This window comes from Atractosteus spatula, chromosome 28, assembly GCF_055471065.1.
Source record: "Atractosteus spatula isolate fAtrSpa1 chromosome 28, fAtrSpa1.hap1, whole genome shotgun sequence".
Taxonomy (NCBI): domain Eukaryota; kingdom Metazoa; phylum Chordata; class Actinopteri; order Semionotiformes; family Lepisosteidae; genus Atractosteus; species Atractosteus spatula.
The window spans coordinates 4,924,474-4,952,345 of NC_142733.1; the positions used below are offsets into that span (position 1 = coordinate 4,924,474).

A 27,872-nucleotide genomic window follows, 5' to 3' on the forward strand; every position below is an offset into this window, starting at 1 on the left:
TTAATAACCTCCTGGGTGGTAATCAATAACCGGGAGAAGGGCGCTCTCATTTGTTACAAAACTGTGTTGATGTGGCGGACTTTCCCTTGAAGGGCTTTCTGTACCAAGAGCGCTTTCTGCCTGTGAAAATCTAAAGCACTGGCGTCTTGTAAGAATGAATTCAGTGACACCTATGCCATCCTGGAGACCCCTGGGAACTCTCAGAGTCTTGCTGTGGGGGAGTCTCCAGCAGCAAATCGAAGCTTTATTCTCATCAACTCTCTTACAAAAAGAATCTGTTGCTTTTCGTAGTTTAAATTCAGCACTGCCAGCCTTTTTTTATAAATACTGTACATTTCAGCCTGTTTTATCCTAGAAATTAAGGATCCGAACTTAGTGAAATCTTGATCCCCTGTCCAAAAACAATTGCTCCCTACTGAATATATGTTCTGAGTTTTCAAGACCTCTTATGATCATTGAAACGGATGGACTACTGCTTTACTACCACTCTGTTACACGAACACGCATGCTGTTTGAGCTCGGCAGATTGAGTTTTGGCTTAAAACTAAGTGCTCGGTAAACGGGCATCCCGGAATTTGAGATTCCTGGGGTGAGGAAGAGGGAGCAGGATTGAAATATTTTGGATAGTACCTGCAGAAGGCATGGGCACTGACAGTTTGAAACGAGTACATGTTACTGCAATATTTCTACAATATTTAATGCTATTTCACGTTACTCCATCTTGCTTAACAGTTGGCAACAGCTGAACAGGCTTCGCCGTGTCCTTCTGGAAAGTGATGCATGTTGTTTCTTTGATGGCAGAGGAAATGGATGTTTTTAAGCGGTCCCATGCCTTTTCCCTCACTTTTGTTTTTCCTTTTGTATACTTTTACTTTTTTATGGGTTTATTTTGGCAGTTTGTTTCAAACCCCTCCCCGGAAAACAAGTAAATCATTGAGCTTGTCATAGCAACAGCAGGTAGAGGCTAGATCATCCTTTCCTTGAAATCTGTAGCAGTATGTAAAGGAAAAAAACCTTATCTCATCCTTGTGAAAGGTTTCATAAAACCAACACATAGCTCCACCAACAGTGCAGGGCAGCTTAATTGGATTTTAAAAGTCCTTTGTGTCACTGCTGTTCATAATTATGAGATACTTGTCTGCAGAACACCATTTCAGCAAACGCAAAAGAGCATAATCAAATCTAAACAATAAGGAATAATGATTATACCATCAAAAACTTAGTGTCCACAGACCGTTAACTCAGTTTAGGAAAGGAACGTTCAGCCACAACTGGAAAAAGTAGAAGAGCTGGCCCCCAGGTATCTTCAATTTGAAGGAGTAAAAATGCTAAATTAGGCAATTTAATTATATTCCCCCCCCCCACCCCCTTTGAAATGTGTTTTTTTAATCGCACACCGTAGCCGTGTGAATTATAGTTAATCTCTCAGTGTTGAGAGAAAGAGAATGCATGAGTCAAGTGTCAGGACCGAGGAAAAGCTTCCTCACGTTTGCAAATTAATTGTGAGAGACGCGCAGCACGCCAGCTCCGGCACCCCCGCGGGAGACGTCTCGCTGCCGCTCCGTCGCATTACGGACGTATCGGCAGCACCAGGGAGCTGTGTGCAGCCCGCCTCCCTGCCGGTGAAGGAAAATAATTGGCTGAAACGTGACAAATTACTGGAAAAGAAAGGGGAAAAAAAAAGGATCCCTATCCTTTCCTGAGATCTCGTTAGTCAGTCACTCCATCCTGGCCAGCCGCTGGCTGTGCCCCTGTGCCCGTAGCCCCTAACCCTGACCATGAGGGCTGCTGACCACTGATGGATCCCTGGCAGGGGGCTCCAGCTGCAGATAAACAGAAACACACCTGCAGAAACCCCTAGGAGACACAGTGGTTGACCTGCAGCTGCTGCAGGTAGAGCCTCCTCACTCTGACAGGCTCCAAGAACTGGATCTTTTTTAGTCTTCCACAGGAGGGGCCACGAGGGGTCTGGGTGGAAATGAGGGGGTCAATCCGGCGGACCTCCGCAGGCCGAGCAGGGAAACGCGAGCACCAGGAGACACAAGTGGAGGAAGAAAAAAGCGTGGAAGTGTGTTTAAAAAAAATGAGAACAGTGGTTCTTCAAGCCTTGGCTTGAATTCCTTTAGGGTCATGGACCTCCTAAAGCCCCCCTTGGGAACTCATTTTCATTCTGCAATTTGAAATCCAGGCTCAGGGAGTTATCTGCCCAGCGGACAATCAGGAACCCTCTGGGACAAGGGACCATTAAGGGTCCAGGCTTGGAGAAGCCCTGGTCCATTCCAAATCGTATCGTTACATCTGACTCAGCTCGGCTGAGCTGGCGAGCATCAGTAGTGGGAGACTAAACAAGCTCCATCCTTGTGCTTCGTGCTGCACATTTTCCTGTATCGTCAAGTTCTTTTTTTTTTAATGAAGGCAGTATGAATGATCTGCCTGTTTTCAGATCGTTTAAATCGTCCACTTTGCAGTTGCTTTTTGATTTATTACCATGACTACGCCAGAGTAAATTCTGCTCTCATCCTTTACTGCAGTGAAGGATGTAAGTACAGGTTGTGGATGAGCTTTTAAAGTTTGTTATTATTTGACTCTCCCTGTATGTAACACACATACTGTACAGTGCAAGAAGGCGAATTACGGCTTCTTCCAGTTCATCCATAGAGCTCGACAGGAGAGTTAGCGCCTATTGGAGGAGTAGCACGTACCTCACAGATGTCTGGCGTTGCTGTTTCACAGAACTAAACAGCCCAAACCCTACCCCAGGGGTCTCCAGATCCATGCTGGACAGCCCCAGTCTAGTCCTTCTTACAGGTCACCCCTAGACCGCCTGCTAGGACTCTCGTTTCAGCAGTTTATTTCTCCGTTCTTGCCGTCTTGTTTCGAAGGTGGTGAAGCTCTTAGACTCTTAGAGAAAATCGAAAGCAAAAATCGCCACATAAGTAACATAAGTAAAATTCAAGGGCAAGTACAGAAAAAAGGAAAGTCAAAGAGTTCTCTAGTATATCGTTATGTCGATTGCTCTCTAAACAAATTGCTTATGAGGCACCTTCTAGTAATTTAGTGAGTTTGTGTTTGTTTGAGTACTTGGATTGAGCAAAGACGCAATATCTGGATTGCAAATGAAGCTTGGAATTCACATGACATGTTCCTAACGTTTCTGCCTAAATAATGGCAGAATTCCCAGCTATTCCTGACACTGCTGTAATGGTGCGGAATGCCCTGGCTCCAGCAGGTTCCCTGTGAGGTTTGTGTATCTTTGCAGGATTGCTCCTGCAGCTTGGGTGTCGAACTGCGGTAAAACCCTTAATCCTCGCTGTCCGCCGCCAGCTTCGTCTCAGTGTGTTGGGGCTTGTCTCTGCAGTACATTTGGCAGTGCTTTGTGCTGTTGTGTTCATGCGGGTCTCCCGTGATAGGGGGTAATAGCTTATCTAGATGGAAGAGATGGAAACCTATTACAAGGCTCAGTAATTTCTGGGACGGGGGGGGGGGAGGAATAGATCTTGGATGCTCGGCTGAGGGGGGTGGGATTTCGTGTAAACAGTTTTTCGGAACTGCCATCTCTCGAAACAAATTACTTATGAGGCACCTTAATATTTCTAGCAATTAGGTGAGTTTTTGTGCGTCTGAGTACTTTTATTGAGCAAAGCTTTTTCCACATGCGGTTCCCGACTTTCTCCGGAGGCGCCGATCTGTACTCTTTTGTGAGATCTTAAAAAAGGCAATAGTAACACACTGCAGGGAGTCCACATTCAGTCTCTCCTGGTGTCGAGAAGTCTTGAGCGCGAACGGAGGGCTGTATTTAAGTCAGTGGAGTACGAACACGCCTCCTGCAGCCTGCGGACTGAAGGCTAGCTAGGCGAAGGCTGTTTTTGAAAACTGCCCGTGGCTCTTCGAGTCCCTGCACTGGGTCAGCTGGTGTTTACGAGGCTCCGCCATACGTGTGAGCCGCTACGATTGTGTTGTCCTGCAGTGTCATTACCTTCACAAAAATGTCAGCACTGTGGCTGGATACATGACTCTCCCAGCAAGTGTCAGCATTGAGAACATCCTATCCCCACCTGTCTGGTTTTTTTTTTAATTTAGTCGAAGTCTAGTCTAGTCCCACCCCCATCACCTCGCTTCTTTATCTCCTCCAAGGAGGGCTTGTGCACTCGCACATGTGAGCTCTGGCACCGGGAGACAGACACCCAGCCTCTGATCTTCGTCCTCTCAGATCACGGTTCAGTCTTCTGCCCTTCGGCGCCTCGGGCCATGAAGAGCGTCTCTGCAGTAGGATCTGACTTTGCCTGCAAGAATTAGAATGCGTCGCGGCCGTAGAGAGCTTCTTTTCTGGCTATTTTTTTTCCTAATACCTTTTTTTTTTTTACGAGGTGCAACTTTCCGCACCATAAAGGACAAAAGCGAAGGGGGTTCGAGCGGGGACGCTGCCTCTCCGCGTGTGCCCCCCCCTCCTCACACCTCTCAGGCAGCCGCAGACAAAGACGAAGACGAAGAGCTCCGTGTGCCGGCTCTCGTTTCCGCTCCCCGCCACCGCGCCGGGCAGAGACAGGCTATTTCAAGAGCGGTCGTAATTAATTATAAAGACCTTGCGTACAGCAGAAGCCCTCCCCTGATGTGACAGCACCTGGCTCTTCCCCACATTCCAGAAGCACAGGCCTGCGACTCCCAGCGAGCTCACGGGGGCGAGATGAGGCTGCGGCTGGGGTGTCCAGTTAGGCTCCGGTTACGTTACCGCTGTAGGAGAAACCCATGCATGCCGAGTCAGTATGCATTAATTATTATTATTATTATTATTATTATTGCATATTTTCATTTTTTCCCTTTGCTTTGCCGGCCGTTGCTCATGTTTACTGCCTTCTCGCAGATGGTGGGGAACAGAATCGCATTTGTGTGTAATAAGTCGTGACTAATTATGTGAGAATTAAATAAGTCCTTACCTCGAAGCAGGCAATGGCTGGAGAATTACCTTGGCTGCACTTGAATGGGAGCGTTAAAGATCTCTTCATGAATCATTAGAGTGAATTAAGGTGGAGAAGACATGCATGCAGGATATACTGTGTGAACTCTGTGGGACTTTTCCCAACGTTCTCAGCAACCTTTAGTGTCCTTGTGTGCCTGCCGAGTTCGTTCAGATCATCCTGCTGTTCGATTCGAGTGCAGTGGGGCTGTGAGGGGTCAGCCTGGGTTCCAGCGTTCTGGATGCTGTTACCATTACAGTAAAAAGAGCACTGCCCGAGTAACAAAAAATACTCTGATTTTGACCCCTCCCTCAGATGGCTTCCTTGTAAATGACACTTTATACACAAGTTATGTGCTCTCGGTTATACTTTTGCAAAGCTTTATAGGTGTAAGATTTAACTTTTGCTAATGAGATGTACAGTAATCAATCACCTGCTGTGGCCTTTTACTGGTAGGGTAATGACACTCTATTAAAACTCTTGCTATATTTCAGGTTATGAAGAGTTTCTGAAATGTCATTTGCGACCCCTAAGCTTGGCTCATTTTTCTCCATCAGCAGACCAGCTTAATAAAACCCTGGCTCTGTGGTTCTCCCCCACAACAGAGCACATCTGCAGTTAACACCCTCTGGTTTGTTTTATACTCTTCTTATCCACGATTCTGCAGCACAGAATCTCCTCAGGGCCTCCTACAGCCAGACACATCCCAGTATTGAAAAATACGGCACCGCAATGTTCAGGTTTTAATGTGCCACCTTTCAGTTGTTCAAAGGACTGTACTGTAAGTATATTATTTAGTAGTCAATCTTCTTTCTCTAATGTTTTTTGGAGAGAGATGCAGGTTTGAAATGTGTGTTATGGTGCCCTTTGCAAGTGTTACTGTATGTAGGGTATGCGTTACACAGGTGACACATCACACAAAAGCTTGACAAATCAAAGATCCCCAGTGATGCACAAAATACTCTAGTTTGTGCAAAACATCCACGCGTCAACTAAAATCTGAAAATTATGGTATTTCTACATTTCTACACACCTACATTAGGCTGTAAGCAGTCTTCATTAATACTGCATGCAGGCATTGCAGAGCTATGATCCATATTCGCCAGCCTGACCTCACCATCCTTCCTTTTTTTATCGCACAAGTATCTTAAATGTCACCTTCTCTCACACTGAATGGCATTTATAACAAATTAGTGCCGTATTGGAAAAACCCTGTAACATTTCAGCACAGTAACGCTTGACCATTGCACATAATAATATCTAGTTAAAGATAATTGCATGCTAATAGTGGTAATGTATTATAAATGGGAATTAATAATGTAATTATATGCTGTGGCTTACTCGTGGAATTTGTAAATGCATGTCTTATGGCATAAATAAATGCCTGCCAGGGTTTTTTTAGTCCGCACACATTACAGAGACATAACCTCTACCCACACCATTATAGATCCAGACACTGTCTCTGAGGTCCAGAATGAAGAGTAATTTGTGCAGAAGGCCACCCAGATAAGCAACACCAAATGACCCTTTGTAGAAGGCGAAGGTGTCTCTTGCTTAAAACCCAGCAGGCTAATAAGTGATACTAGACTATGCAGCCCTCTGTGATGGCCTTATAACACAAGGAAGCCTCTTTGCCATGAGTCTCCTTACATCTTTAAAATTATTTAAACTCCTGACTTCGTTACAAAATTAAAAAAAAAATGTTAAAAGCCACAAATGAATACGCAATATTCCAAATGAAAAATCAGAAGTTATTTCCTAATCAAAAGATGTAAAAATCAGGGTTGTGATCTGGGTTGTAGTTCTGGATTTCAGACCAAGACGTGTTCCGCTTACGGAGCATGGGTGTCGATAAACTGGGGCTCCGCTGCTGTGCCCCCCTGTCTCTGACCTTGTGAAAACATGTTTGTCGGGGGGGGGGGGGTCCTCTTTAATCTTCATTCTGGACAATTGTATTGGAGCAGCAGGGGCAAAGCTGTTGAACCTCTTACTTACTCTTGGGGCGGAGCGGTGGCTCTGTGGCTCAGGATCTGCGCCTGTGGCTGGGAGGTTGCCAGTTTGTATCCCACAGCCGGCAGAGGAATCCTACTCCGTTGGGCCCCTGAGCAAGGCCCTTAACCCCAGCTGCTCCAGGGGTGCCGTATAAATGGCTGACCCTGCGCTCTGACCCCCAGCTTCTCTCCCTGTCTGTGTGACTCATGGAGAGCAAGCTGGGGTATGCGAAAAGACAAATTCCTAATGCAAGAAATTGTATAGGGCCAATAAAGTGATCTTATCTTCCTAAACCCATTCTGTAACATCTGGTCTTAAGTGCTCTGAGCCCAAGTGGGTTTCTGTGTGACGGGGAGGGCAGGGTCTAATTAGCGTGTTTGTCGTGTCCCTCCCGCAGCTGAGAATGACCCCTGCCAGACCAACCCCTGTCTTCATGGAGGAACCTGCCTGTCCACTGGGGACCTGTACAGCTGCCAGTGTCAGCCCGGCTACTCTGGGGAGAACTGCGAGATCGGTGAGCTCCTGGCCGGGGTGGCTGCCGTTTTGCAAACAGGGGTTAAGGGGTCAAGGGGTCAAGGGTCGTAATACACTAAAAGGGGCGTGGGGGAAGGGTGCGTAGGACTTCCTGTCCATCAAAATGTGAAGATAACTGTAGTTGACTATATCCAGCCAAGATATTGAATGACAGTATATAGTCATAGTTGTATAGTTAAATAAGCTGTATTGTAGATGTGTTTTGGTATGAAATGTGTGCTTTCTTTTTGTTTTTGAGTGTGATGTGGTTGGACTGTGAAATCTATCCCAGTGATGTACACAGCACTAATTAAGGCTCGAGGCAGGCAGGTTAACGACATGCCTTTCCAGATCGCGGTTCAGGTCTGCGCGCACTCCGCTGTGGCCTTTCGAGCCAGGGCAGAGAGACGAGGGGGGGCGGGGGGGGGTATCGTTCTTTCCTTTCCTCCTGCCCTCTCCCCCTTCCGCCCCTGTTTTTTTATTGTGCCTCTTTCCCTGGAAGCAGTGCGCTGCCACTGCAGCATCATTATCCTCAAAAACCATTTGGCAGATCAAATGTTGAAAAACAAACCCCCCTAAAATGATGATTTAAGCAGAATCAGTGCAGAAATTCAAAATTCCCCAAAGGCACCCTCCTGGGATGGATGTTGTATCTGCAATTATTTTGAGAGCATTTAGAGCCTTTGCATAATGTATATAGTACTGTATGGGTAGCTGAGCCTACACGTACTGTATATAAAACATTTACGAAGTGCAAAGTGCTGTTCTGGCAGAGGAGGGGGGTGGAGGGGGTCTGTTTGACAGGTGTGAGGGTGATCCCAGTTCCACAGGATAAGCTCCTGTTCTTTCACTCAAGCACCTCTCCTGTGCGGATGATCCTGTCTCCGATCCAGCAAGTTAGCCAGACTTACAAGAGCGTGAAAAGACGGGCATGGTGACTGTGTTTCCAGCTGGTGTGAAGCCTGGCCTCCTGTCTGCCAGCTGCGCCGGGGAAGGAGCCAGAGTTCCATTTGAGCAAGGGAACGGCGACACATGAGGGGGGGGCTGCCCCGCCCCGCCCCGCCCATCTGGCTCCTTTGGTAGTTATCAGCTTATTGATCCCAGGATGTCGTCCAGCTGTTTTTTTTTTTCTGAAGGAAGCCACAGTATGGGCTTCCATCTCGGGGCTGGGTGACCGCCGTTCTGCTCCGAGGCCCTGTATTCGCGTGGCGGGAGCTGTGGTTGAACTGTTAGGTTTGTTCTCATCGTTCCAAAACTGAATCAGATCAAAAGTTGCCATTTCACGGGCAACTAGATGTGTCACTGTAGTCAACGTTTAATGATTCTTCTGACCCATGCTCTACACTGGCCTGACATGCACAGTCATTGCAGTATGACTTTCACTGCGTTTTTCCGCTGGCTAAAAATTTGCTAAAGAAGACACATTTTGAAGACGATCGGTTTCTAAGAGCTTTTTTCAAGGCTTTGATTGTTTTAGACTGATATATTTTGGTTTGAGGAACTTTTTCAAATCTGATGACTGGGGGGCTTCAAAGACAGATTGCAGGATTGTCCTGATGAAGCCCAAACCCGTACTTCAGAGAAATTTCTACTTTTCTTATAGTTTACTTTTACTGTTTTCCTGATATCGGGAAGTCCTAGTGACAATTGTCTTGCTCCAGGCATGGCAGCGTCTCTGTGCCCTGAAGACGGAGGCTCTGGTGGCTGTTTGGCTCTTTCGTTCAGGGTATCTCGAACAGCAGGCATCGGTGTTTTGCCGTGGCACAGTTACTCACGCTTGGAGAGGAAGATGTGGTGGTGAGGAAAATGAAGGGCTGTGGGAAGTTTAAAACAAAACATTCAAGTTATGCTGTGTGTGTGAGTGTACCATAGAGTGCTGGTCATAAAGAAAGTCAAGCTGTTAATGTGTTCACCTCAAGATCTTGAGTTATCATTGGAACAGGACAAGAGACCGCTACGTCAACTTTTTTGTTCTTGGCGGCTATGTGCAGCACTTTGGGGAAACCGTGGTCTTCGGGTTTCGTTTTGCCCTTTCAGCCAGACTGTTGGGAGCTTCTCCGCTGGAGAGCTCTGAAGCCCCTCTTAAGGACAGGCTGCAGTTCTCCATAGGTAAGAGAGGAAGGAGTCCATCCTCTGTCTGGAATGAGCTGTGCCCGTGCAGGATGGTAATTCGGAGTGTCTAGAGGGGAAGGCATGGGATCTGGGAATGGGATAGGGGATCTCTGTGAGGAAATACAATTCTTCACCAAAAATAATTTGTTACTCTTAACACCGCTCGGTTTTCTTTTGTCCTGCGGTACCAGAACAGAACCCGCTGTGCGCACAGACAGGCACGAAGTGGAAGACAGAGAGAACAGAAAGGCAACACATGAAAAGCAGAGAAAAGGGGGAGTCAATAGAACTGAATAGACATCTGTCAAGCCTTTTAGCACAGGGTTGTTGGAGAGGAAACCTTTTGTTCTGCTCTCAGCAATTACTTTTCTCCGGCAAAACAGAGAATGAAAAGACGACCGTTTTATAAAGCCCGTGAAGGCGGGGAAGTCGGAGAGGCGAATTGTCTCCTCTGCCTTGAGCTTTGTACACAGATAATGAAGAAATGATTCGGACTTGACTTCCAGGCTCCCTGCCGAGCGTGCCAATAACTCACCTGGCAAATTAAAAAGAATAACTCACCCCCACTGACTGACACCACAATACACACTGACATCCTGATGCACGCCGAAGCACTGGAAGCTATATTAGAGCAAAGACAAGGCAGGCACAGGATCAGAGGGACCGCGATGGCAAAGAAATCCTTATTTATTATGAGAAAATGCAAATGAATTTGCTACGGCCATTTCGCAATGTACAAACCAAAAATCTCGTGTGAAAAAAAGTTATACCCAAACAGAAATGGAAGAACTATCAACAGATGCAAAGGTAAATGTCATCTCAGGTGTTAAGCTAGATTGGCCGGATTTGCTGATAGGTAGGAGGAATGTGCATATGAAAATGTTTTTTTTTAACCGTGATTCTTCTGATTTTTTTTCTCTCTTCTTCTCTCACACTCCCCCACGTCTTCTGTCACTTTGCCACCTCTCTCTTTTGCTCATCCTCCGAGCCCTGCTCATTGTTATTTGCTACAGAGGGTTTATGGAAATTGCTCTGCACTGCAGTGGACAAGCACAGGCGTCTATTCCCAACCTTTCCACCTGCAGTACATTTCTGCCAGCACGCCGCTGTACAGCACCTACACACGCGCCACAGCATGCCTCCGTGAAGCCTCTGCTCCTTGACCTCTTTTTTTTTTCCTTCTATTTTTTAAATGCTTTAAATGTTGTTCTGGCCTGAGCAGCAGGCAGACCGGTTAATGCAAAACCCATGTTCCAAGCTAAAGCCTGAACGTTGCAACTAGCTGCTGCTCTTAAAACGAGTGCTTCGACTTTTTGGAGTTGACGTCAGATCGCACGACTGCGAATGTGAATGGAAAGTGAAAAGACAGTGAATGGAAGTCTGGTGAAAATTATAATTGGGGAAAAATAAAGTATCTCTTAAATCTCAGCAATGCTTATTTGTATTACAATATGAAGAAACGAGTTCATATTTTTGCAGAAAGAGCCAATTTGATTGCGTATAACGTGTTTATTTGTTTGGGAGCATGTTTTAAAACACTTCTTGTTCTTCGAGTAATTTCTTGGGCAAACACACGGGTTTGGAGCTCCAGGAGGACAGCTTGATGTTTCCAAGACAATGCCTGGCCAGTGTGTGGCACAGGGCCTTTATGGCTCTCGGAGTTCCTGGTTTCCAGTCTTGACTTTGTGGGACTAACTCTTGTTTGGTGCTGTGGGCAACACAGGCTAAGACTTTGCAGCAGGACCCTCTGGAAAGATCCACACCTCCCCAGGCAGCGAGACTGATCCTGTGGCTGGTGCAGACTGCCAGGGCTTCGGGATCATAGCACGAATGGCTCTCCCAAAAACACAGGCTTCGTTAGCTCCTCCCGTCACTCGTTAACACGTCCGGAAGTGAATTCTGCTGGTGGATTCCTTTATCTATGACACCGCCACCAGTGGTGCACACTTTCACATCGGCTGGGGTGCTTTCCCAGTCTGACAGAGGCTGCACAGGCAGCAGTGATGAATGATGACAAATGGCATCACAGCTGTAAGGGTCTCGTTATTTCAATGAGGTTGGAGTTGGGGGAGCTGCGTCAGCAAGCGATCCGCCAATGCACAAGTAGAGGTTACTTCCATGCTGAAAGCTGCATACCCAGAATGTTGCACTTATTATTATTTCTTCCTACTTTTCAGCTTGGAATTAACCTCGGCTTCTTCCTGTTATATTAAACATCCATCATCCCTCTACTGCCAGCTCGTAATCGGCCAATAAGATCCTTCCCTTCCGGATTATCCAATCCCAGCCTAAATGAAAAGAACAGCACGGCAGTGGTGTTTCAGTGCGCTGCCCTTGGGGCCAGGCTGTGGGATGGACACGCTGCAAGATTTAGACAACCTAAGTCCCAGTTCGTGTCTCGTCAGGCCCTGGGGTACAATATAAGCAGATGTTATAGATTTATCCTGCGTGACAGCTAGTATCTGACTCGTGTATGCCTGCATTTTTTATATATGGTGCAAATGGATCATGCATTTTTAATGTGTGAATTTTCAATACCCCGAGTAGAGCACATGCTTAAAGACAAATAAACATTGCAGACATACAAAGAAATATGCATTATTCATCAGCAGAGCGTATAAATTATTAGAGCTGCTTTTTAATGAATGTGCAGCCCTTTTGGTAGTTACAGCTATACAACGTAATAATGTGCATCAATGATTCTCCTCTTAATTGGCTATAGTGTAATAAGTCACTGCTTTGATCACAGGAGTAGCCCGCTATCCATGATGCATGGCTTGTTCATTCAGAACCGGGCTGTGAGTAGTGAATGAGATACGCCTTTTCCAACCGGCCAGCATGTCATATTTCAGGATACACTGTGCTGTTTGATGACAACTGAGTGTGAAAGTGTGGTTTTCCCTATGTGCCCATGCTATTAATCACACTTTTCCACCCTGAGACCGGAGGTGCGGGGAATGGTTTATACTGGCAGTGAGGCAGGAAATACGCCGAACGTGCTCTTCCAAAAAATGAAGAAAAAAGAACCGCTTTGCTGTTATAGAGATGCTTACAGTGAGGGCCAGTCCTGTTAAGTGCATTGTCTCATTGAGTGTCTGGATCACATTGTCTGTTTGGACTGCTTGTGCTTCTAAGCTTGCAGTCTTCTGGCACTCTCTACTTTTTTTTTATCCTGCCGTTGCAAGATTTGGGCCATAAGTTGTGCCCGCATAAAAATAACCCTCAGGCCAGCAGTTTCCATTTCATTGGGTTTTTTTTCCATGACCATAATATCAGAAGAAGGTGAAAAGATGAGAGCTCAGAATCAAACTCGGCTGAAGAGAGCTCTTTGAGAATATTAAATATTAAAAATTATATAATTATATCATATTAAGAATATTATCTATAAATGCAACCAAGTGAGGTTGAAAGGGATCTCACCCATGTCTCTATGATGCACTGACCATTACGAGACCCACAAGCAAGACGTACAGTATACAGTAGCTGGGTGGGGGCAGTCTGAGGCTCATTGGTATGGTCTCATCAGTTAAATCCAGTGGAAGACCAGTTGCATGAAGCCATAAGCTCTGAATTACAAAAACATATGTTAGTTGGTCCTAGGGACTTCCTCAGCACTCTCCCTGTGGTAGAGAGAGTTTGGCTGCGATCTCCACCCGGAAATGGCTTGGTCTAGCATGGATCCTGTAAATGTATTCTTAATAGTATTAACTGGAGGTGCTAGGTTTGTCCAAAGAAGAAAATTTCCCCGTCCTGCAACCCACTCAGAACTACTTACCAGGCTGTCGAATTCCCTGACCCGTACAGTACATTCTGAAAGTGACTGAGAAAAGACTGATTTTCTGTCTTAAGGAAACATTTATATTGGGATGAGACCAGAACATTTTGAAGAAGATTTATACAGTTCTATCAGAGAAGACAGGATAGAATCCCACAGCCCTGTATGGCTGTGAATGGCCCCAGTGTAAAAATTGGGTGTAGAATATTTTTAGATCCCGAAATATGCACAGTCTATTAGCATCAATGACATCCCCAAGTGTATGATCATTTGTGCTTAAAAGATGGTGATAGACTGTGTTAAACGACAGGCTGAGGATCAGTAAGGAAACATTATTCTGTACTGATGACAGCCTGGGAAGTTTTGGTGTAGTGCCGAGAAATTAGTTGACTTTTTTCCAAATGCCCAATGAGTTTGCTATAACAGGGCTCATTCAAAGACAATGTACTTAATGACAGAATATAGAAATTGTTGAAGTCTTATTGATTTAATGTATCCTTGCTCGACTTGGTGCCAAGAGACTGATGTATCAGGATCTAACAGAATCCTTAAGATCCTGAGCTAAAAAGCACAATAATAATTCAAATTTGGTAGATCAGGTAAGCGTGGCATTACATCAGCTGAACTCTGGGCTACTTGTCCGTCCAAATAAGACGAGTTATAAAGCAGGAAATTGGCTCCAAATAATTTGGTGGGAGCAAAATAAAGAACATAGAAAATATAAAAAATGAATGCAAGAAATATTTATTTTTATAACGCAGGTCCTACCACCATTTAGTGTGACCTGCGAAGAAGACCATCTAATCAAATCTGCATTGATTTTGCTCAGATCGTGAAATGTGTCCTCTTTTCAAATCTGCTGATGATAAGCGGAATTTTTCCCCGGAAGAATGTAACTGACCAGACGGAAACATTTGAGGGCAGAGAGGTGGTAATAGCTGCATAATTCAAAGGTATAAGAACTGATTTTAACCTGTTTCTTTTATATCCTGAAAACCTTGGAAGATTTACCTAACAAATGGAGAATACAGGAAACAGTGCCAGAAATAGCCAAACTAATCAAAAGCATAAAATTAAAATAAATAAAAGCATAAAATAGCCTGACGAACATCTCTCCTGAAAGCCCCAGCCAAGGCTAAACTGAGAGCATTGTAAAGCCCCTGTCTGAACTCGTGCCAAGAGAGGTATTGTATTGAGTGAACCTTATTAATAAATGATTGACCAAAACCAATATGGTTATGGTTATTTACTTCCTATACAATTCATCTCCTGTGCTCTAGCCAAAGACAGTACTGCTCAAGAAACCGTGGAAAAAGCAGCACACATTGTCAGAAGCAAACAAATCCCTCAGGATGCTTGTTTGTTGCGTGATTGTAATGTTGTCGGCACATGTGTGTTTCTGTTTCGGTTAGAACCTTTGCAAAAAGTGCATCAGAATTTAGCAACAAAACGGCAATACGGTTGGAGCACACTAGGAAATCTTTCCCGTTTCCTTAAGAAGGAGAGAAATTAAAACATGTTGTTTTATATAATATTTTAAGATTTGCACCCTACCGCCAGCAGTAGGTCAATTGGAATGTGAACCAGGCCTTGGTATTTTTGCATAGGTAAAGAGCTGCCTTCAGTCCAGCAGGATTCTGGCAGCTCCAAAAACCCCACCTGTTCAGCAATCAGTGAGGATGCTTGCAGCAAGTGCAAGAATTTTATTTATCTAACTAATCCAGCTCATTTTTAAATTATACCTTGTGGCCTTTCAGCATGTGCTGTTACAGGGACAGAATGTCCTCCACGTGATGGAGCAAGTTGCTGGTGCAGTTCAGGACTTGCAGACATTAAAATTCACAGGAACTGGAGTAGTGCATCTTCAAACATTAATAGTAATACAGTATAGACAAAGACGGCACTGAATTTTAATAGACACTTTCAAACCATCGCTAAGCTCCTGTGCATATTTGCAAGCCAGATGATGTTTTCTAAACAAGTTTGCTCTCTTCAAACTCAGACACTGGCCTTTTCTTGGAGTGAAGTAGTTCTTGCCCATCAACCAGATCCCCCTCATCCTCTCTGGGCCTCCTTCCTCACGCCAGGCCTCTCTGACAGCTGAAGGAAACAGACTCAGACGCCCCCCCCTAGGGCTCCGCAGACTTGGACGTAGCTTTCTGAGAAGCAGAACAGAAAGCAACCGGCCAGACCGCTTTTCGCAAAGGTGACTGGAGGAGTGGGCAGAGTCTGACATGTTTTGACATCTTCCCTCGCCGGCAGTTCTGCGCCCGGTGCACTGCAGCCAGGACTGTCTGTTCTCTCCAGCAGCCGCAGTTCAAATTCACAAAGTTGCTCCTCAGCCCTCTCTACCCTCGGCTGCCTGAGCAGGGTCCACTCTCCTCCGTCCCACAGTGTAGCGCTCTTAACCCCTGAGGCACTGCGTGAGCACCTGACAGCACAGCACAGCACCTAATCCAGGCAGCCATCGTCTGTCAACATCCTCTACAGTGCACCTCCACTGGACAGGGCCCAGCTTCTCGGATAAGTACTCATCAGAAACAAGAAGATCTCTGCAATCAGTTGTACCACCTTGCAGTATGTCAGCCACTGAGTACAGACAACTCCTTTCACTGCTCAAGTCCTCTCCTTTCCCACTCTGTGAGCAATTTCAACACCTGGCCTCCCACCTCTATAATCAACCCCACCTCTATAATCAAGCGTCCTACAGTCTTGCCTCACAGAAGAATGTGCAGAACTGAATTCACTTGTCCACCTGATTGTGGATATTTGTCACTTAATGGGGATGCATTTATGTTCTCACGAGGGAGGGGGGGGGGGGAGTTTTGCAGTCCAACACATATACCCCCCTCCCCCCCCCACCTTTAGATCACAACTGCAATGACTAGCATAACCTCAGACCTCAAAGAGTGATCCAGACTCCGTTCCTTCTACTTTCTCTGGACACGCTCCAGGGCCTGGTATGCTGCTCTGAAGCAGAAAGAGTTCATTTTCTCCTCCTTTCATCTACCTTGTTCATGCATTTCATCTTAAATGAATTTCCTCCTTGGCATTCTGAACTTCAGGGGCTCTATTTAATTGATCAAAACAGTGTTTGATCTAAAAACTGCTGGCATTTAGTTTGCTTTAATAGGCCCTTTGTGGTTAATGGTATGACAAGCAGAGCTTTTAGCAGTGGTTAGAAGCATCTCACAGACTCCGTAAGACATAAGACAAAGGGGTCCTTCCTCTCAGTGCTCTATTTCTCTGCTAACCCCTTCATTGCTGTTCAAGATTAGACAGATTTTCTGAAATTAATATACAGTATTATTTGTTGTTGTTGTTATTTATTGCTTTTTTGGGCTTAGAATGTTTTTAGCAAGGGAAGGCACGGTGACACAGTAATTAGCATTGCTGCCTCGCATTATGGGGCCCTGGGGTGCTGTCTGTGTGGAGTCTGCATGTTCTCCCTGTGTTCAAGCAGCTTTCCTCCAGGCTCTCGCCTCCCCTCACACTATCCAAAGACATGCTGGCAGGTTAATGGGCTTCTGGGACACAGCTCCCACAGGACCCTGAATTGAAAGAAGCAGTTAGAAAATGGGTGGATGTTTTTAGCAAGTATGTATTCAATATAATTAAATTGCGGAAAAAGATTCTCTTCTCCATCCTTCTCTGTGTCTCGTTGTCCCTCGGTGTTGCATGTTTTCTCTCTCCGTCCCTGTCTGAGAGTCTCTCTCTTTCTCAGTTCAGTCCATAAAGCGCTTTTATGGAAAAGACAGGACTATTCACGGTTTGCCAAAGCAATTACAATAAAGACAATCAACAAGAACGTGATACCCATTACAGTGAAAGAGGGTAATTTATCCTTTAAACATTAATAGTAATACAGTATAGACAAAGACGGCACTGAATTTCAATAGACACTTTCAAACCGTCGCTAAGCTCCTGTGCATATTTGCAAGCCAGATGATGTTTTCTAAACAAGTTTGCTCTCTTCAAACTCAGACACTGGCCTTTTCTTGGAGTAAAGTAGTTCTTGCCCAGAACTGCAATGGACTACTTTGCTATTTTTATTCACGCTGATCTGGTAGACAAATGAGTGGAATTCATTACCGTTAACTAGCTGCTTCTGTTTGAGCGACTGTTTCCCCCTTGTAGAAAAACATATTCAGTTGAGTTTTTTATCTCCATTTTTATTTGGCTCAAGTTTACAAACAGCTCTGCGCCAGCCTCCAAGAGCTGTAATTGAAACAATAAATCAGACATTGTTTGGTAGAAGTAAAAAGCCTCGAATTGCCTGCTATTAAAAAGGCAGCATTGCAAGCAGGCATTTATCCCGAGCGGCCAAGAGAGTGGTCCTCTGTGCCTGACCGATTCCAGCAAGCAAAAGCTGTACAGATAAGAGGTCGCTCCATGTTCTCCATGAGCATATGCACTGCGGCAGGTTGTGCTCCTGCCTGTTCATACAGTATATGCTCCAGCAGGCTCAGCCACTACCTGTGCATACAGTATGTGCAGTTTCTGACTCTGCCACCGCCTGTGCATACAGTATGTGCAGTTTCAGACTCTGCCACTGCCTGTGCATACAGTATGTGCAGTTTCAGACTCTGCCACTGCCTGTGCATACAGTATGTGCAGTTTTAGGCCTCTCAGAACTTTGCTTTCCCTCTGCTTCTGCGATTTGGCCTGTGAACTGACAAATGAGCCCTTTTCCTCATGGAAGCTTTCGTTGAAGGAAGCCGTAGTACTTGCAGAGCAGCTGGCCCAGTGGACGGACGGGCAGGTGCTCAGAGCTGCTGTGCGCAGGCCAGCAGCGTCCTGGACCTCAGACCTGAGACCTAAGAGGGGGGAAGGTGTCAAAATGGCAAAATTAGGTGCTAAGCATTTAATATAATATTGCATAATAATGCGTAATAATAATTATTGTTGTAATAATGTATTTTATATAATAATGTATTTTATTTCGTTCTTATTTACTACATTTCCTTCCTCGTTGCCACTCTTTGTACTAACCTCGGTTAAATGATAAAGAAAAACCTGAGATGCTGCGGCTGTAGCACAAGACCTCCCGGCTGTCTGGATTTGTGTAACAAAGGGGCCGGGGCACCATCCCTCGCTTCCAGGAGATTGGCTCTTCAGCCCCATTGCTTCCGCCACTCATCCAAGAGACTGGGCCCCTGTCTGCTCGGATCGCCACGAGGAGGCAGCAGTAATAATACAGCTTATTTCATATAGCTCCTTTTTGTTTTTCGTCAAGACGTCTGGAAGCACCTCGCAGTGGAGGTAATAAATCAGCCGTAAATGGATAGAAAGGACTTGTAGAGATGGAGAGCAGAATAAAACAGCATTCTGGTTTCAGACATTAGGATACGCTAACCTGGAAAAATGGGTCTCAAGGAGAGCATTCCACTGTCCGAACACGCACTCTTGCAGACGCTGTCCGTTCCCCTAGCCCGATTATGGCAAACAGCCATGCAAGATTTTTAAGCGTGGAGATTTCTGGCTTGTCTGAGCTTCGTCTTCCGCAGTCAGAGCTCTACAGCTTTCCCTAGTTTCTCACAGTGTCCCGTCCGCGTAGTCTTTCCATTTTAAAAAGCTGTACTTCCACGAGTCTGAGAGAGGCGCGCAGGGCATGTGAGCAGGACTGCGCTGGAAGGTTGACTCAGCTGTGTGGGTAGATGCGAGATTCAAGTCCCACGCAAGCTTAAGCTGCTGAGTATTACGAGAGTGTATCTTGATGTCTGTGGTGGTAAGAAAGGGAGAGAACAAGGCTACACAAGGAGAGGATGCAGTTTAACCCCATCCTTCCCAGTGAACAGAGTTCCCCATCTATAGTGTATAGCTGGGAGTGACTGGATTAGTTGGTTTACTTAAGGATGCAAAAATGTGGTATGCATTGCATTACTCCACATCACTGACTGAGGCTGCAGATTGGGCTAGCACTACCCCTCCAGCTTGAGAAAAAAGAGCAGTGCTTACACACTGAAACACATGTTTTCATACAGTAGGAGCTTATTAATCCTTTGAGGGCTCTTGACATCCCCCCTAGCTTGGAAGATGCATGAAGCCACATCACCTGCTCTGCCCCCCCCATCCCCAGTGCCTCGAGGAGACCTGGCTAGATCAGGCGATTCTTGAGGAGATGCTGGGATACCAGCTGCGTTTCTAATCGATTTTGCCTGCAGGCTCAGTGGTGGAGGGAATTAGAATTATACTTTTTTTTGTGCTAAATATCAGCCTGTTTATTTATAGAGACCCGTCTGCCTGCTCTCTGCTATCTGTGCATGGCCCAGCTTCCAATGGGCATAAGTGTTTAGCAACCCTCTGGTTGCATGCATAATCTAGCAAATATTAAAAGCCCAATGAGCCCCAGTCCATTATCCCTCTGATTGCTTTCAATACCTTCTCTGCTGAGTTACCTCTCATGTGAACCACGGGAAGCTGAAGAGTTTTTGCAGCTAGCAGATTTGCTTACTCCTCTGAGTGCGGAGCACAGAGCTGATAGCAGTCTTTGGAGTGTAGGGGTTGTTTGCATGCCCACCTTTCTGGTTTCAGCAATTTGTTGTCTATTTTACAACATAAGCCCCTTGGCCAGGTCATTGTTACCAACAACAAATTGTTCTCAGTTGACTTGTCTTCTTAAATAAAGGACGAAATGGAAATAAATACACGATCTTAGGTTCTCCAGTTAAACACCCTGTGCAGCTGATTGTCAATGACATTTGAAATTTGCAGTGGTGCTTTGTACGGGACGTCCTGAAACACTGAGACTGGATGCAGCATCTGTCCTCATGGCCACAGTTGGTGGCTTCTGTCTTTTTCCATGGGTGGATAACATTGTCCCAGGAGGGATGTATGCTATGATAGAATGGCAGGTGGAGCCAAGATGGCATCTCTCGTCTGAACTACATTCCCCAGAAGGCTGTGGGGATGACTTGCTGCTTAGGGAGTGGAAGGAATCAGAAAAGCTGTAGCATGAGTATTTTTTTAAGTGAAAGCAGCGATCAGAAACGAATGATTCCCAGGCCAAAGCTGAGTAACGTATGGCTGTTTGACGATTTAAGGCCATCTCCACTAACTCCCTGTTTGTATCCTTGTCTTCCTGCAGACATTGATGACTGCCAGTCCACCCCCTGTCAGAACGGAGGCACCTGTATCGATGAGATCAACTCCTTCGTTTGCCTGTGCCTGCCCAGCTATGGAGGGGCCACCTGTGAAAAAGGTAGAAACAGTGCTATAGCCCCCCCAAAATATCCCCAAAACCTCCATTCACCTGACAAATACAAGCTGAATGTTTCCTGTCCCATGTACTGCACAATCATGGTGATGCAATGGTCATGCTTAGGAAAGCAAATACATACTGCATACATGGCAAAATAATGGGATGGAAGATGAAAGATACCATCTAGTTTGCTGTAGCAGCCAGCGATGCAGTGATTCTGAAAGAGGTCTCTTTCTGTGTATGAGCCCTGTCATTCCTTTTGAGATTACAACGAGACAAGCTGCATTGTCACCCTGTTGTGAAAGAAAGGATCCGTCTTTGTTAATTTTCCATGTGGCCCTTTTCCGTGTGGCACCGGTCTCTCACTCTGTCAGACACCCCCGTGAAAATCAGAGCGTGGTGTGAGAGGCAGCCCTGCAGGAAAACCGCAGAATTTCCTCCGATTAGTTCCCCTGCTAGTAATTGGCAGCAGGCAGGACCCCTCACTCCCTGTCTGTCCCTGCAGCCTGCCTGCTAGCCATGTCTGTGCTCGATTTCAGAGTGTGCTGGACTCCTGGCTCACAAGCGGCAGGGCTAATGAGGCATGGGCAATCAATTCCTGCCCAGTCAGATAAGAGGAAAGTGGGAGTGCTTTTTATGTCAGAGCGCAGTAGAAGGGCCAGGGAGAACTCGGTGACACTGTGCTGTGTTGCTCCAGTTCCAGGTCCAGGCGCTCTGTTCTGTGTGGACTGTGTGGGCTGATCCAGGTCATCCCCAGGGGAAGGACTGGGGTGCAAGCCTCCTGTTGTGGACCAGTTTGATCCAATTTGGGTTTTACCAGCTGCAGGTCTTGTACAAGTGGTCATAGTGGAAAAACATGGAAAATGAATATTTTTTCTCAAGCAGTTGTTAATGCTTTACCAGATGTGAATTATAGCTTTCCACAAATTCCCCAGACCTTGCATCTCCTAATGCCATGCAATGGGAGTGCAATTTCTAGGATTACTTTTGATGAGCGTATGGATAAATACATTTTCTTCCAACTCCTGCCATCTACACACACACACGCACGCACGCACACGCATCTGCAGAGAACTTTTTCTCTCCTTTAGATTTGTTTGTGTCAGCTGAACAGGATCTCACTGTTGAATTGCTCTGTCGGCTGAACTGGGCCAGCGTGATGAGCCAGCTAAATATCCGGCTGTGCTCCTGCAGCTATGCTCCCTTAAAGCGTTCCATACATAAGGAGCAAATAAATAATTAAGTGGATTTTTATGGAAGTTTCACACCTTGCGGATGGCCGTCTGGGGACCTTGGCACACGTGAAACATTCCAACACAAGAATAAAGTGAGTGGGAGTCAACAAGGGCTCTCGGCTTTATTAACGCACGAAACAAAACCAAGCTGAAAAGCAGTGAGATAACACTGGGCTCCTCTGGGGCCCTGACAAGTCTAAAGACAGAACCCTGCCTGAAAATAATACAAGCAGTGCACGGCATACAACAGCAGCTATAACCAGCTCTGTATCCTCATCCTGTCTGTCAGCCACGTTGAGGGGTAAAGACACGCTTTTTATACAACACAATTTCATGTGCACAATACTGTGCAATTAGCAAACAGTGTCAACCCAATTTACAAACTGTGAATAAAGAGCCTTTGGCTGCTGTCTTTGGCAGTCTTCAGCAGTGGCCTCTCAATCACTGCATGCCGCCTTCTGTCTCCACTAAAGCAATCTACCTCTCCTGCTGACCATGCCAAGACTCTGCTCCTTCAGAGTGACCTGTCCTTCTTCCCCTGGATGGAGGAAACCAAATTCGAATGAGAAACACAATCTCTGCCTGCTTCCTGTCTGCTATATTAAGTGTGCTGCTCTGAACCCTTACAGAGTCCCCCCTCCCCCTACGCCCTGAGGTTGGGTCATTCGGATTATTGGCCAGACTTGTTAAATGACCAGAGCAGAAGGCGCCAGTCCATCTGACAGCTTTTTGCCCACCGCCAAGGCTGAAGCCCTGCTCTGGGAGCAAATAAACTAGATAAACTCAACTACAAAATAAATTGGAACCGTCTTTCTTCCTTTGAAGGGGGAATTGGGAGAGATTTGATAATGGGAGTGAAATCGCTACAGGCTCCTGCCATGTCGCTCTTATGCTGGAGCCAGGATAGTTTCAAAATAAATAAATGGTGACAGGCAGGTGTTTTGTAAAGATCCTCCCATACTTTTTAAGCTTTGTTCTGCTCTGCTATCATTCTCAAAATGCTGATTACAAATTGGACTTGATTTTCCGCTGTGACAGTTCTGGGATTGATGTCTTATTTAGCAGCTGTCATCTGAACTTGAAGCTTCCTTTTGATTTTCCCACTTGTCTGCCTGTTGCACTATAAAAAGTACCTGCCTATTCGTCTGGCTGGCAGGCTGCCAGTCCCTGCTTTTACTTGCTCACAGATAGTTTTCAAATGTTTTCCCTCTGCCAGATAAAACAATAGCAAACAAGACTTAAAAACACACACAAACGGGAGCTGTATTATTTATCTATTTTGCTTTGCCTTTCCGTGTCTCAAAATGAACACTTTGTAAATTAAAACCCGGTTATTACATCGCCTGCTAAATTACTTTATATTATAATACAGTATTCTGGAGATTCAGCAATAGCGTATTTTTGGTTCTTTCACAAAAGCTGCATAAATATTTGCTCTGCACCAGGAAAAAACACACTAGGATGAAGGCGTTGAATCCCCAGTGCGTAGTTAGGTGTCCTTGTTTGCTGATTTATGTAAGCCTGGCTGTGGGTTAGAAAGAAAATGCTGAAGCAAAGCAAAGATTGCTCACTGGCAGGAAGAAAGCAAACAAGCTTGTTAACAGCACAGAAGCCACAGTGATATGCAGTGGCTTCTATTTGTGTTGGAAAACTAGTTGATTTTTTTTCTAGGCTATTTTTGCCTTGAGTAAGAAGAAGACTTTAAAAAACCAGGGTCACCTTCACTGAGGCAGAGGTCCGGTGAGACAGCCTCATGGCCAAAGTTTCTGACCCGGTCAAGTGCAGAAGCATCGTGGGGCCACGTCTGAGAGATTTGAGTTTCTGAGTCTCCTATGGCCAGGAAACCAGCTGCTGGGGGACGTCACGTATTGGGGCTCCCACAAGGTTCCATGCTTGCGGTGAGGTGTATAGCATCTCATCCACATCAGCCCCACCCTGGGTAGAATGTTGCATGTGCGCCGATGACATCACTTCCTCTACCCAAGAGCACTCACTGACCGAGATCAGTTAGGCGCTCATGAGTACAATACTGTTCACTACCATTCCCAGAAAGGTGAGTATGACAGTGACTGTTTGAACCCATCTGCATTAGACTGGAGGCTGGAGTTTGTTAAGGCCAGAAGACACTGGCTTTAGACTGAAATTTTGTCCCGAAAACTTTTTCGGAGCGGTCCTGCTGTGAAGATGTAACAAACACTTGCAAGAACACAGGGTGCTGGGAGAGGGCATCTCAGTAGTGCGCTATGAAATCAATCTAATTGACTTTCTCTCAGTTGCTAAATTTCTTGTCTCCGCTGGGTCCTTAGACATTATTAAAACTAATGAAGATTTATTATACCTAATAACACAGTTAGAGGAACCAGTTCCTAAAAATTAAAATATAATATAATGACTTAATATAATGACAGCCTAGCCTTGGCATTTCAGAAAATATCAACGTTTTAAAATAGCAGGATCTCTGTTAAACGGTAATAAGGCTCAACAGTGCTATCTGATCTGATAATTTTGTTAAATTGTTGAAAATCAGCCTATTGTTGAAATATGGAATGTTTTATTGTAGTTAACTACAATGTGGTTTAAAATACAGAAATAGTACAACACAATTCTCCAGGGGCTTCAATGCACAATATCTTGGTAGATAAGGGAACACTTATTTATTCGTTGTGATGCACAGCTCGTGATATACATTTTTCAATGACATCCCTTGTTAAAAAAGTACCTAGTTTATACATTTTGTTGATTTAGGGGGGAAGCTTTTGGTGTTTAATTATGATTAAATAATTCATTGCATGCCTCCTTCAGGACAGTCAGGTGAGAAATCTACAGTGTCAGCACCAGCTGTTGTAGTAGGATGAAGCAGTATAATATCTAGACATACCTGCAGTACGGTGCCACATTTCTAACAAGCAAGCCTGCCTTGTGCTTAACATGGGGCTGACCTTCTATGTTCCTACAGTAAAGGATGAAACAAAAGCACTTCTTAAGGATTTTTAATGGGCTCCCTGGGGAATATCTGTAATTGCCTCTTTATAAACAGAGGTTTGCTTTGCTGATGTCTTCTTGGCAGGTCTGTAAATACAGCAGGACTGGCCTTGTCTGCTTGAATTCAGATTAACAAGCTGCGCTCGTCTTAATCAGGGGCTTAAGAAGAGACTTCCCCTATTTCCATCTTTGAGTCTCCCTGTCTCCCTCTCTCAGTAAGAGGTTGAAGGTGGTGTCTATACAATGTCTTAGATGTGTGCTCATGGGATTTTCAAATTTCTTTTTTCTTTTCATAAGAGCAGAAACTGTGTAGCTTGCTGTGTTCTAATGTGTATTTACTGGCTGTATGATATATTAACACATGCAATGTTATAGTCTTCAGTTATGGTTGCTAATTAGAATTGTGTAAGACTCTTATGTTTATCAATTATGACGTTAATTAGAGCGTCCAATCAACATTTTTGTAGCCTGACAAATGCAGAAAGCCTGTAAAATGTTGCTCGTTAAAGACTTTAATTGGAAAAGTACTCGAATAGAAAAAAATGTTACAAATGAGACAAGATCATTGAGCCTCTCTACCTCATTGATAGGAGAAATGTTTCTGTTAAAGATACCAAGAGAACTGCCGGTTCCTCAGCTAGACAGCATTCTGATCGAGGGAATGGGAGGTTGTCAGAACAACAACATGGTTTTTTTGCAGGAAATCAGAATAGAGGTGAAAATGAGAGCCACTTCATCACCCAGCAACAGTCCCTGTGTTTCAGTGGGAAACGTAACACACAGTGCAGAGTGCGCATATCGCAAAGACAGCTTCTTGCAGATGGCTGGTTAGATACAGAATAATTGCAGTTTTGTGCCACCCTTTTGCTAAGCCCTTTTCCTTGATAGAAATAGCCCCCTGAGATTCACTCACAATCTGTCAGGTACAAAGCCCTACAGTAGCCAGGCCTTCCCCTGGCACTCCGTGACACGCCGCCTGGGGCACTGTGCCAGCACTACCCTGCGCACTTTGAAAAGCCTTGAGTTGCTTTAATTGTCCCTGTGTTTGCAAATAGGAGCTCACGTCCAGCTTAGCAAATCTAATTGCGACTTTTGGTAGAATCCCACATTAAAAGACAAACAGCATTAGAGAAGCATGGTGGAGCTGGTTTTCACAAGCCAGATACTAACTAAACTGCTGTTTTGTCTCCGGCGTGGCAAACTGAAAATGAATATTAATGCTGTGTCTGTGCAGTGCATTGCATTCAAAGGCCCAGTCTGGCAGGTATTTCTGTTAATGTGGCTTTAAACGAGCTGCATGTCCAGCAGCAGGCATCACTTTTTCTCGAAATGGATTCCAAAGGACTGGATGCAGAAATCTGTGCTGCCAACCTGATTTCTCAAAGGAGACAAAAGGTGGAATGGTGTGTGAAAACCCAATGGAGCATCTCATTGTGCATAGCCTCCCACTTGTGCTTCCCTGTCACTCATCCCGACTCTGTAATTGAACTCAATTTGGCCGGAGATGGGCCCCTCTGCTCCCAGAGCACTGAGCCATGCTCGCCCAGGTCCAATGGGGGGGGACCTGGCGGATTCGCCGGCCACGGTATTAAGCGCCACATCGAATGCTGCCTGCCTCGGGCCCCAGACACATGGCCGAGGAGGTGTGGGGGGGCTTTGTGTGAAAATTGAAGTGAGATTCTGAATCACCGTCACCGTGTCTGTGTGAGGCATTGCCTGCTGGGAGGAGTGTGTAGATTAAGTGGCTGGGTTGCAGATGCTGTCCTTGCTCTATCATTCCGATCTAAATGTAGGCAGGGAGGCAGTGGGGAGCTCAAGACCTGTGACCCTTCTCCAGGCACTGGCTGTCTAGCACAGGGGCAGAAAGCAATTTGCTGCACACTGTCCCCTACTGTTGTCCGGGATGAATAAAAAGACACACATGCAGCAAACAAACACGTGCACGGATTCCTGGGCACAATCTTGAACATGTACTGTATACACTGTCAAAGAGCAACCCGCATAGACAATAGATCTGCTGGAGTTCAGCAGGGCCCAGAGAGGTCAGAAGCCTCACTCCGATGCTGCCACCCAAAGCTGAAAGGGAAAAAAGTAGCAATAAAAATGTGTTTAATTTGCTTTTATCGGTCGTAAAATGATCAAACCAATTTTTTTTAAGCGCCGTCTCTGGGACTTGTGATGATCTGACACTGCACTGCTTTCGATATTATAATTGACACGCCCAGAGCTAGCGTCTCGAAATACAGCCCTCCATACGGAGAGCCTCCTGCCAGCCTCTCTCCCCCTGCCAGGGGCTTTCTCCTCTCTGTCTTCCCTGCATCGATCTGCATGCTAAGCAGCGCTGGGCCGGCCAGTTTGCGGCCAGCCAATTTGCCAGGTGTCGCCTCAGATTTGCGAAGGAGGCAGCCTTGCTCTCTGCATTCAAAGCGCCACTCGTCAGGCCCACATCTGGGGGCAGCAGGCTGGGCTTCATTGACTGTTAACCTCATCTGCCTCTTGGCTAATTATACGTGCTGCCTGATCTGGGGCTCGGCCCCTGTGGGGAGAGAAAGATATCCCTCCAGCACTGGTGTTTGACCGGGCATAATTAACAAACACAGCCTGAGCTAAAGCAGGTTTTCCTCATTTAAGGATTCTGACCATTTTCGGGGTATTAGCCTTGCAAAGATTCGATTTCAGAGTTATAACTGCATTGTATCCGATTTAAAAAAAAAACAGGAAACGGCTTGACGCAGCCCGAAAAAAAAGTACGAGGCAGGGCAGAATAGGCTTTTTAAACAAGATCCACTGCCTCGTGTTTGTTGTACCTGGTATGAAGAAGGATCGCTGAGTGCTTTCGGGATTGACGGCGAATATTATATGACAGAGGGAAAAGTTGCAGGGGAACTTCTGAGCAGCTGGGGGCTGAAGGGGAGCTACTGTATGTTATGTGCATGTCGGACAGAAGTGGCTCGGCTGCACCTCAGTGAGGATTAGCGTTGTTCTCTGCTGCCACGGAGGACCTCTGTTCTATAACTAACATTGTTTAATTGTCCGGAATTCCCATTTCACAATAATAGAAGCTCAAATGTGTCCCCAGCAAATGCTCTCTTAACAACCAATAATTG

General features: G+C 45.6%; 1 protein-coding gene across 1 annotated transcript in view; it reads left to right on the forward strand.

The window, feature by feature from the left end:
- ncanb (neurocan b) overlaps positions 1-27,872 on the forward strand; it is a 63,577-nt gene that overhangs the window by 24,613 nt on the left and 11,092 nt on the right. Inside the window, exons 9-10 of the mRNA XM_088907321.1 lie at positions 7,345-7,461; positions 20,435-20,548. Of these exons, the coding sequence (XP_088763447.1) occupies positions 7,345-7,461; positions 20,435-20,548 (231 nt within the window). The remainder of the gene's footprint in view (positions 1-7,344; positions 7,462-20,434; positions 20,549-27,872) is intronic.